Source organism: Octodon degus, unplaced genomic scaffold (genome assembly GCF_000260255.1).
Source record: "Octodon degus isolate 3935 unplaced genomic scaffold, OctDeg1.0 scaffold00032, whole genome shotgun sequence".
In the NCBI taxonomy this organism is placed as follows: Eukaryota; Metazoa; Chordata; class Mammalia; order Rodentia; family Octodontidae; genus Octodon; species Octodon degus.
In genome coordinates this window covers 1,304,066-1,316,082 of record NW_004524608.1, presented here as the reverse complement: position 1 = coordinate 1,316,082, position 12,017 = coordinate 1,304,066, and the positions used below count along the sequence as shown (strand labels likewise).

Here is a 12,017-nt window from a genome sequence, read left to right as displayed (position 1 = left end):
CGGATCAATCCCCCAGCATCACATGCCAGCCAGCCCCGCCCCCTGGTGGGCTGAACTGGCCACACACACACACATACACAATTAAAAAAAAAGGGGGGGCCGGAAAGATGGCTCTGTAGAATAAGCACTTGCCTGGCAAGCGCAAAAGTCTGAGTTCAAATCCCTGGTTCCACAAAAAAAAAAGAAAAAAAAAAAAGAAAAAGAAAAAAAAGAAGCAAAACTACAGCCAGTACTCCAGTTAGCAGGAAAGGGATCTGCACTATCTTGAAAGAATGTCCACCATTTTCCAATGTTTTCAAAGATTTCAATTTTTTCTTTTTGCTTTTTTGGGGCAGGGTCTCCCATATGTAGTTGAGACTAGCCTTGAACTGTGTAGCTGAGGCTTGCCTTGAACTTGTGGGGATCCTCCTGCCTCAGCCTCCTGAGCATTAGGATTATAGGCGTGACACCACACCTGGCCAAAGACCTCAGTATTTTTATCAAATAATGGAAAATAATCAAAGGAGACAGTGATAGCAAATTTCAACTTGAAAAAGAAACAGTGGAATAAGCGCTTCCCTGGCAAGCGCAAGGGCCTGAGTTCAATCCCCAGTTCTAAAAAATAAATAAATAAATAAATAAATAAATAAATAAATAAATAAATGAAACACAATTAATGCCATCAAACCCACTCTAGAAGGTCCGGCAAGATAGCTCTGTAGACTAAGTGCCTGCTCAGGACCTGGGGATCCCAGGCATTACATGCTACGCTGGCCCCACCGCCAGGCAAGCTGAGCTGGCCACCGAGACCAGGTGTGATGGTGCACCCCTGTAATCCCAGTGCTGCAGAGGCTGAGAACAGGAGGATCACTATGAGTCCAAGTGGAGTAGTAAGACCCTGCACCAAATACATAAAAATAAATAAATAAAATCCTAGAGCCTTCTGTCCTTCCCTTACCTCCACAACGGTTCATAATCTCAGGCCTTTCTTCTTTAACACCTCTACCCTGACTCAAAACACTTGTATGAGACACATCCAAGTTTCGTATAACATTTGTAGGTGTGCCTAGAACTCTGTCAAGCTGGGGCACAAGCTGTTCCAACCCTGAGAAGCACAAAGGCCAGAGAAAAGCATGAGAACCTATTTGCTTCTCAATATTCCGTTTCAGACACCAAGCATGGTGTTACATGCCTGTAATCTCAATACCCTGGAGGCTGAGAGAGGAAGATCTAGGATGGGGTATATAGTGGGTTCCAGCCTGAACTGAATAGTAAGACCCTTTTTCTAAAGAGCAAACAGCTGGGTGTGGTAATGCACACCTATAATCCCAGCACTTGGGAGGCTGAGGCAAAAGATCACTGCAAGATCTAGGCCAGCCTGTGCTACACAGTGAACTCAAGGTAGCTTGAACTACACCATGAGACCTTGTTTCAAAAAACAAAACAAAAACAAAGAACACCTTTCAGGTCTCACTGACCTATAAGGGGGTCGGTGACATGGGTCCAGTCAATGCAGCACTGCAGCTCCAGCTGGTAATGGGACTGGATATAGAGAAGAAGATGCTGGTAGAAGCCAATACCAGCAACCAGGTGTGTCCTGTAGGCACATTCCAAGGTGCTTCGGCTGTGGATATGCTAGAGGTTGGCAAAAGAAGGGACTATCTCAGCAATAGGTCAGAGTACCCCTCCCTCCAAACCTATTTATCATACTGAGGAAATAAATTTAACCTCCTTTGTCCTGAATCTCATCCACATCTCTGAAATCAGCCTTTCCTCGCATCTGAAACCTGTCTTCTTTCTCCCAATTAAATCTGACCACTTCCCTCCTTTCATCTTTTTCTGGGCTACTCCGGGCCCACTTTCAAGATGAAGCTTCCTTCCTTAGCTTCCACATTCTAGGCTTTTGTCTTACCTTTTTGTTTGTCTTGATGAGCTGGATAACTTCATAGTACACCTTTCTCCATAGCAGCTCCTCAGCCTTCCTCCCATAGTCAACTGGATGAAGGAACATAAGCTTGACACAGAGCTCACGCAGCCTGTGAGGGGAAGGAAACATGAGAGACTGCCCATCCCAAAGAGAGGGCACAGGAAGTAAGGGTTGGAAGTATGTGCACTACCCCCATCAATGAATCCACACCCAGTCAGCATGAACACAACAGTAATGGCCAAGGAAAGTAATGAGAATAACAAAAGACAAGCAGAAAGCAATCAGAATTTCAACAGTATTCACCCTTACCCCTACCCACCATGCCTCTTTCCCTTTCTTTCCCTTCACTATGTAGTATGGCTAATTGGTTTAACGCATAATCACTTTTTTTTTTTTTTGGCGGAACCGAGAATTGAACTTAGGCCCTTGTGCTTGCCAGGGAAGCACTTATTCCACTGAGCCATCTTCCCCGGCAATCCCCCTGGCTTTTTTTTTTTTTTTTAACAGAGGGTCTCATTATATAGTTCAGGCTGGTCTGGTCTCATGTCATTACCCATGAAGATTTTCTTGCCTCACCTTCCCAAGTGCTGAGATTACAGCTGTGCACCTCCATGCCTGGTCCTCATAAACCATTCTTTTATGCATATGTATGTGGTACAGAAGATCAAACTAAGGGCTCCCACATGCTAGCCAGGCATTCCACTACTAAGCTACAGTCTCCACTTCTTTTTTATTCTGACAGTCTTGCTAAGTTGTTTATGCTGGCCTTGAATTTACAATCCTGCTTCATTTTCCCAAACAGCTAGGATTATAGGTATGTGCCACCACACCTGGCTTCTATGTATTCCTTTTTCAAATAAGATCTCACTGTGTTGCCCAAACTGGCCTTGAAAACATTTGCAATTCTTCTGACTCAGCCTCCCATGTGCTGAGATTACACCAGGCCCCTGGCTTTGTATGCCATTATTATGGCACCAGCCCAACAGATGTAGAAGCTACAGATGGAGCAGGACGTCTAGCTACTCTTTTGTTTTTTTTTATTTATTTATTTATTTATTTATTTATATATTTATGTATTTTTCGGAACCAGGGATCAAACTCAGGCCCTTGCGCATGCCAGGGAAGTGCTTATTCTACTGAGCCATCTCCCCGGCCTCTCGTTTTTACTTTTTTCCCTATTTATTTATTAATTTGATACAGGGTCTGGCTACACAGTATAGACTCAGGAGTGATCCTGCTGTCTCAGTCTCCTCAGCGCTGGAATTACATACGTATGCCACCATGCCCAGGGTTCAGGGCCAGCACAGCATGTGGTACTGGGGATTGAACCCAGGCCCTTGCGCTTGTCAGGCAGGTGCGTAGACTGCTGAGCTACCTCCCGAGCCCTCCTCTTTTGTTTTTAAAGGTAGGAGAAACAAAAACAAAAACAAAAAAACCCCAGAAACCTGGGCATGGTGGAGCACGCCTATAATCCCAGCATGTGGGAGGCTGAGGGAGGAGGATGGCTGCAAGTCTGAGGCCAGCCTAGGCAACATGGTGAGTTTAAAGCCAGCCTGCTGCTGGGGATATAGCTCAGCAGCATAAGCACCTGCCTGGCAAATGCAAGTTCCAGGTTCAATGCCTGGTACTGCAAAAGTAAGCCTGAAATACAAAACAAGACCTATCTCAAAAATACCCCCAAAATAAAAATAAAAAATAAAGGAGAGGGGCTGGAGAGATGGCTCAGTGGTCTAAAGCACCTACTTGAAACAAGCTTGGCAAAGCACAGGGACCGCGGTTCAATCCTCCAGCACCACATGCCAGCCAGCCCCGCCCCCTGGTGGGCTGAGCTGGCCACACACACAATAAATAAATGTAATAAATAAATATTTAAAAAAAATAAAAATAAAAATAAAAAAAAAATAAAGGAGAAAGCTGGGCACAATGGTGCATGCCTATAATCCTAGCACTTAGGAGACTGAGGCAGAGGACTATTTCGAGTTCAAGACCAACATGGGCTACAAAGTGAGCTCAAAAAGATTTTATAGCCCATTATGGTCCCAAAAGATAAAAGAAAATATATGTTCATGTCCAGAACGGTTTTGCATAGAGAGAGGCAGGGAGACAGTAAGGATTTGTAGTTCTGAGTCTCCAGCTTACTTGTTCCTCAGGCTAATGTTCTCAGGTTTGAACACTTCTTGATAAGCGGTTTTGTTGCAAAGAATGAGGTCAAGTCGATGCACAGCCTCCACCACAGCCCTGCAAGGAAACAAAAACAAAGAGCCCTGAGCGATGTTCATAGATCATCTCAGATGCTAACTCAAAGGAAAAGCTAAGGAAGTAGGGATGAAGAAAGCAGGCACCACAGTGGGCTGAGCTCTGCACATGACAGAAACGATCACAGTCTCCATTCTGATATGGCAACCCCACTATGTAGTAATGACAGAGACACTTTCAGGTGTCACAACATGGGGGCCACTGGGGTTGCTCCTGGCATCTAGAAGGTACTATTAGACTTCTTACAATGTACAGGTCAGGATGCCATAAGAAAGAATTATCCTACCTAAATGTCAATAGTGCCAGGGTAGAGAAACTCTTATGATACTAGAGAGCAGATTCTTCCAATGCACAGGCTGGACGCCAGGAAAAAAATCCAAAGTCTGTGCCCTGCCTGTGTCTCTTTGGGCATATAATTTTTTTTTTTTCTTTTCTTTTTTTTTTTTGTAATGTGATGCAGGGTTCACTATGCAGTCAAACTTGTAGTGATCCTCCCGTCTCAGTCTCCCTAGCACTGGGATTACAGACATGTGTTACCATGATGGGTTTAGGGGCCAGCACAGTATGTGGTACTGGGGATTGAAATTGGGATTTAGCACTTGCCAGGCAGGTGCTTATACCGCTGAGCCCGGCCCACCTACTCTTTTCTTTAAAAGTTATCTTATGGAGACTGGGTGTGGTAGCGCATGCCTCCAATCCCAGCACTTGGGAGGCTAGAAACAGGAGAATCACTCCAAGTCTTATCTGTGTAGTGAGAGCCTGTAGACCTTGTACTAAATACATTTAAAAAATAAAATGAAGTATAATTAAAAAAATAAAAGTTATAGCAAGTTCAACATGGTTGGGGCCAGGGAGATGGCTCAGTGGATAAATGCTTCCCTGGCAAGCACAAGGGCCTGAGTTCAATCCCCGGTTCCACAAAAAAAAAAACAAAAAAAAAAAAACAAAACCATGGTGGTGCACACTGGTAATCCCAATACTTGGGAGACTGAGGCAGGAAGACTGCTGTGATTCTTAGGCCAACCTGAACTGCACAGTGCAATCCTGTCTCAAATAAATAAATACATACATAAAGTCATCATATCAGTATATGTATAGATAGTAAACACCTACCCAGAAGACTTGTGTGGATTAAATGCAATCATTTGCCAACAGCTTTAGACTATAGTAAGCATTCAACAAAGAGTGGTAAAATGGCTTATTATATAAGGACTTGTAATCTCTGACATAAGGAAAGGCTTACTTGATATAAAATTTTGCTTTGTAATTGCAGGATAGGTGAACTAGAGAGGACTCCTGAGCTGCTTAACCGTAAAGTTTCCTGGTGTCTGCTAAAGGATTATTTGTACAGCACAGTAAAAAGTATAGGCTTAGAATCAAACTGCATGAGTTTAAATCCTATTTTTCTCCCTTTTTTTGAGATAGGGTCTCAAAATGCAGTCCAGGCTCACCTTGAACTCACTGTGTAGTCCAGGCTGGCCTTGAACTTGTGGTGATCCTCCTGCCTCAGCCTCTCAAGTGCTGGGATTATAGGCATATGCCGCCTTGGCTGGCCTCTCTTATTTTCACAGCTATGAAGTTCTAACAGAACAGCCAATTTCCTTACATCTTGGTTTACCCTATAAAACTGGGAATAACAAAATCGATCACCTATTTGGTAAAAGGTGAAAGATTCATTCAACCCGAAGAGAAAACAGAACATCAGTCACCTATTTGAGGGGATTAAATCAGCTCATACATAACCACTTATGGCAGTGCCTGCTACCTAGTAAACACCCAACATGTCTTAGTTTCCCTCCTTTCTGTTACAAGTTTGAAGAGGAGATTCCAACTAGTAAGAGATGTCACCACACCAAGCAAGAATCACGGAAACTACGGTGATGGCCAATAAGTCCAAAAAGGAGATGTCATCTCTGGAACAGTAAAACCCAGAGGACCATGCCAACAGCTGTGAGAACACATGTATTAGTTTTTTTGTTTTTTTTTTTTTTGGTGCAGGGTCTCACTACACAGCCCAGAGTCATAGTGATCCTCCTGATTTCTGCCTCCCAAGTGCTGGGATTACAGGTACGTGCCACCACGCTCAGAATCTATCGCCAGCTCAGAGCACCCGGGGGGCGGGGCCGGCATGGCATGTGGAGTCAGGGATCGAATCCTGGCCCCTGTGCTTACCTAAGCAATTGCTTAGTCCGCTGAGCTATACCGCCGGCCCTTGAACACATGTAACAGACACAGTTGTGGACACCAGAGCAACATAAAAACAAGAGTGATCATTCCCCAATAAACTACACATGCTTCTGAAGAGTAGGCCACAGCAGGTCAGTGCTCCACAGAGATGGTGGCTCAGGTGGTACACCTTGAAGAGTTGACCTGTAAGGCCAACTGATGCCAGAACTCAGGATAAAGGGTAGAATGGTAATCACAGTTTCCCACAGGCCATCTTGAGAGTTCAGTACTTCTCCAAACACCTTCTGGGCTGCCTAGAGAGGGAAGCCAGGTCCTTCTAGCCTTAAATGCCAGGGCAGCAGCAGTGATTTACTCGATACCAGCTTACTTCACAGGGTAGGGCTTTTTTTGCTTTTAGGAGACAGGGTTTGCTCACTGTGTTGCCAGGGTGGCCTCAAATGCTTGGACTCAAGATCAAGAGATCCTTGTGCTTTAGCCTGCTGAGTAGCTGAGATGACAGGTACAAACCTCTGTCCTTGGCAGGGCACTGGAGGGATCTTAACTTCAGTGCTAATGGGAGATCTAATAGGAGCAGGATTTTTTTTTTTTTTTTTTTTTTTGTCCTAAGGATTGAAGCAAGGGCTTTTTTTTTTTCCACCAATGACTTTTACGAAACCTCAATTTCAGCCAAAGGATGTGCCTTTTATTTAAAACTCAAACTCTCCTTAGATTCTCAAGCCAAATAATATAAGACTAAAGATGTAGTGTAGGGCTGGTGAGATGGCTCAGTGGTCTAAAGCACCTACTTAGAACAAGCTTAGCAAAGCACAGGGACCTCGGTTCAATCCCCCAGCACCACATGCCAGCCAGCCCCGCCCCCAGGTGGGCTGAGCTGGACACACACACACACACACACACACACAAATAAATAAAAATTAAAAAAAAAAAAAAAAGATGTAGTGTAGTGGCATTTAATGTGCATGATGAGGCCCTAGATCTGATTCCTTGCACTGTTTAAAAGGGGGCAGGGGAGATACCCTGAAAACAAAAACCAGTAAAATATACTTTCTTAATAATTACTATTTTGGGGGGCCGGGGAGATGGCTGGGGCTGGGGGATGGCTCAGTGGAATATGCACTTCCCTGGCAAGAGCAAGGGCCTCAGTTCAGTCCCTGGTTCCGCCAAAAAAATAAAATAAAATAGGAATTAATAATTACTATTTTGGGCTGGGGAGATGGCTCAGTAGAATAAGCACTTCCCTGGCAAGTGCAAGGGTCTGAGTTCAATCCCTGGTTCCGCAAAAAAATAATAATGAGAAGAAGAATTACTATTTTGTGGCACATGCCTATCACCCCAGCACTTGGGAGACTAAGGCAGGAAGATCCTTGCAGGTTCAAGAGCAGCCTAGGCTACAAAGTGAGTTCAAGACCAACCTGCACTACATAACAAAACTGTCTCAAGGCTGGAGATGTAGCTCAGCAGCAAGGCACCTGCTGTCAAAATGAGGTCCTGACAAGTACAACGTCCTGGTACCTACACAGACACAAAGACACACACACACACCTGTCTCAAAAAAAAGAAAAAGAAAAAGACAAAAACTGAGCTAATAAAGTAACTGGGACTTCCAGTACCCATTTCCTGCTGCTGCTTTTTTTTTTTTTTTTTTTTTTTTTTTGAGACATGGTCTCACTATGCAGTTCTAGCTGGCCTTGAGCTCACTTTGTAGTCCAGACTGGTCTCTAACTTGCAGCGATTCTCCTGCCTTAGCCTTCTGAGTGCTGGGATTACAGAGGTGTACCACCATGTCCAGCTTCTTTTACTTTTTTTTTTTTCTTTTACTTCTGACAACCTTAAATTATTTCAGAATTTCATATCTGTAAACAGCTAGGTACGTGATTCCCAAATTTACTGACGTTCTATGACAGGTTCATGGTCTTAACAACATATTTGTCTTAGGCAGAGAAATCAGATCTTCCTCCCAGTTCCTCTCACCAATCACCACTGCTTTAATAAATAATAAAAACGCACTTGGCAGGGCCAGCAAGATGGCTCAGTAGAATAAGTGCTTGCCTGGCAAGCACAAAGGCCTGAGTTCAATCCCCGGTTCCACAAAAAACAAAACAAAAAAAAACAACGCACTGAGCATGAGGGTGCAAGCCTGTCATTTAAGCACTTAGGAGGCTGAGGCAGAAGGATTGCTATGAATTTGAGGCCAGCCTAAGATACATAGTGAGACCCTGTCTTACAAAACCAAAAAACAAAAATTAGTAAGAGTAAAACCAGAGACTGGCTGCCTCCAATGTTCAGCCTACTCTAAGTCAACAATACGCTATTACAGGCAGAGATATCCACTGCACACATGAAGCAAACATACAAATACACCAGCTCAAGTTAATCCTATGGTGATACTGGTATGAGAAAGAATTCCACTTGAGAAAAATCAGAAGGCTGGGTAGAGCCAAACCCAAAGCTGGAAATAAGTAAGGAATATTGCAGACACTGCCCACGCTCTGTCTGACAGGCAGCACTGACACTCAGCAGCATGACAAGGCACACGTGCCACAGTAGCCGCCTGGGGACTGCTCCAGGCAGCCCACGGTGGGAGCCATGGGGTTGCTGGATTGGATCACTTTTCTATTTCTGGAGCAGCCTATACTCCCCTTTGCCTTCAGGCCAAAGATGACAAGATGCCTACTCCAGGAGGAAAAGACATGTGTTTGACCCAGTCTGAGGCTCTAAGGGCAGTTTTCTCAGGCAAATACCTCTGTTCAAAAAACCTGAGCTAAATAAAAACCCTACACCCTAATACTAGAAGACTAAACACTCCGCTAGGTCTCTATACCTCAGCCTACTGTGGTCCAGTTCTGGGGCTCATGTTCTAGTTGATCTACACAAAAGCTCCTCCACCTAAGATGGGAAGAGTTCATGCTGGTCTGTTCCCTACAGAGGGCCAAAGGGCTGAAGATGTGACTGGAGGGCTGTGGGTGGCACTGTGTAAATCAGAAACCAGGAATGGAAGCTGCTTGGCAGGAGACCGTGGTTATGAGGCTGGGATCAAGGTAGGGACCAAGGTTCCCTGAAATGGGTTTCCATGGCCTAATAACACTCTAGATCCAAAGCCCTTCACCGTGCTTCCAAGCCAACACAACTAGCCTGCTAGTCCATTTCCTCTAACAGTCTCCAAAATTGGAGTCATCAGAAACTTCAAGATGTAACCAATCTGAATCTTTTTCTTTTTAAGGAAGAGGAAACTGAGGCTCAAGGTCACACAGCCAGAGCGTGGCAAAGCAAGGACCCGAACTTGGCTCCCTGGACTTGAGTCAAAGATTCTTCTCTGTAAATCCTATAGGGTTCTAAGCACCGTTCTCTTCCGGGTTCTTCGTTGTGAACCCCAGCCTAACCTATCAAACCCCTCTCGCCCCTAATTTCTATCCTCGTTACCCCAACTCTGCAAAGCCCAGCGCCCACCGCGGAGGGGATTCCTCCACGTGCTTCCCACCACCTAGTGCCTCCCGCCAGGTCCATCCCAGGCTACAGAACCCCGCCCCCTTTGGCGGTCCCGTGCTATCCAGAACCGCGCCCTCCCGCCCCGGCCCCCGCCCCGCGCCCCACCCCATGTGCCCCCTCCGCCCGGTACTCAAACCCTGGCCCCTCTCACCGGTAAAGCCGCTTGGTGTGGAGAACCTTAGCTTCGGGTTCGCTGCTCTCCCCGGTGGGGGGGCCTTGGCTCATGGTGCCCGAGCCCACGGGCGGCTCCCGGTCACAGACTCCCGCCGCCCGCCACTACCGCCGCTGCTGCCGTCTCCGGCCGTAGTCGTATCCTCCTCTGCCGCCGGCCCTGCTCGGCCGCCATTGCTGTGAGGCGGCTGTCTGCGACGACTCCGCCTCCAACTACCAAATCTCGCGATAGCAGCCGCCGTGCTGCGGACTAGTGACCAAATAGTATCAAATCTCGCGAAATCGGTTTCCCTCCAGGGAAGTTGCCAGAACTAACTCTGGGCGGCATGGCCTCTTTCCGGCTTCTCCGAGCCCTTGAGAAAAACTTTATTGACAAAGGTTAACGGACAGTGGGAGAGGCGTCTGATGTAAACTATTGGGGTAGGTAGACTCACAGCTGGAAGCTTGGCTTTGCTGTGCCCTCCAGTGGGTATTTGGCTCATCCTGCACCCTAATACCGCCACACACACACCCAGTTGAGCCAAGCCTCTAGAGATTACTGGATAGAAAAATTCCAGTACCTCCCCATAATTTAGATAAACAAAAAAGTGTGTAAGAATGTGTAGCAAAGGTTCCTTGGAGAGGGCTGAACATCACAAAGGACTGCGCCTCTAGAAGATGCGGTTTTTGTAGGAGCATCTCAACCCTTCAGGTTCCCCTCCTAAAGATTTCCAGCTAAACCTGACCTCTGCCCCAAACTTGTGCTGCGTCTGGGGACACAAGCAAGCCAGACCCTGTCCTTCCCCTCACAGAGCTCAGATGCCTTGGTCTCTCACAGCTATGGTTAGTCTCATGAGAAGTCACTCCCTCATATTTCTGTTCCCAGATCCTCTCATTAAGGCACCTCTGGACTGGGGATATAATAGGACAGTGAGTTCACAAAAAAAAAAAAAAAAAAAAAAAAAAAAAAAAAAAAACAGAAAAAGAAATCACCTCCTATCTAATTTAAGTTAGGGAGCTGGTGAGATGGCTCAGTGGTCTAAAGCACCTATTTAGAACAAGCTAAGCCAAGCAAAGCACAGGGACCGCGGTTCAATCCCCCAGCACCACATGCCAGCCAGCCCTGCCCCCTGGTGGGCTGAGCTGGCCACACACACACAAAATTGATTAATTAATTAATTAAAAAATAATAATAATAATTTAAGTTAGGGTTTTCCTGTTGTTTTGTTTTGTTTTAGAGTCTCACTATATAGTTCGGAATGGCCTTGAACTCACCAGATAGTTGAAGCTTACCTTGAACTCACAGCAGTCCTCATACTTCATCCTTTCCAGTGCTGGGATTACACGTGCACACCACCACACCTGTCTTGAATCCTCCCCACCCCAAACCTAACCTAAAATCAAAGTGTTCTGGGGCTTGTGTGTGTGTGTGTATATATATATATACATATATATATATATATATATATATATATATATTTTCCCAGAACTGGGGATTGAACTCAGGCCCTTGTGCTTGCCAGGGAAGCGCTTATTCTACTGAGCCATCTCCCTCCCCTGCCCTGTGTATATATTATAATGAGACTCAAATTTCCATTCTACCACCATGCTCTGGAACCGGGGATTGGATTGAACTCAGGCCCTTGTGCTTGCCAGGCAAGCACTTATTCTACTGAGCCATCTCCCCAGCCCCAACTTTTCTGTTCTTTTTTTTTTTTAAATTTTATTTATTTATGTATTTATTTGTGTGTATGTGTGGCCAGCTCCGCCCACCAGGGGGCGGTGGTGCTGGGGGATTGAACAGCAGTCCCTGTGCTTTGCTAAGCTTGTTCTAAGTAGGTGCTTTAGACCACTGAGCCATCTCACCAGCCCAACTTTTCTGTTCTTGAAACAGCCTAAGTCCCACCTACTGGCCTTTCACTTGCATTTACTCTGCAGGGAACACTCTTACTTCTGACTTCCCATCATGTTGCAGCTCAAATGTCACCTCAATGAAGTGTTCCCTGTTGAAATGGTCTTAATGTTTGAAAAG

At 45.6% G+C, this 12,017-nt stretch overlaps 1 protein-coding gene across 2 annotated transcripts in view; it reads right to left on the bottom strand.

Annotated features, from left to right (window-relative positions):
- Smg5 (SMG5, nonsense mediated mRNA decay factor) overlaps positions 1–10,200 on the bottom strand; it is a 55,443-nt gene extending 45,243 nt beyond the window's left edge. For both annotated transcript variants that reach the window (XR_002820825.1, XM_004629735.2), the window contains exons 1-4: positions 9,987–10,200; positions 4,046–4,144; positions 1,892–2,015; positions 1,458–1,614 (exon numbers count right to left, since the gene is read on the bottom strand). Coding sequence is in view for 1 of the 2 variants with exons in the window: in XM_004629735.2 (XP_004629792.1) it covers positions 1,458–1,614; positions 1,892–2,015; positions 4,046–4,144; positions 9,987–10,060 (454 nt within the window). In the remaining variant the exon portion in view is untranslated. The remainder of the gene's footprint in view (positions 1–1,457; positions 1,615–1,891; positions 2,016–4,045; positions 4,145–9,986) is intronic.
- Between the last annotated feature and the right edge of the window lie 1,817 nt (positions 10,201–12,017).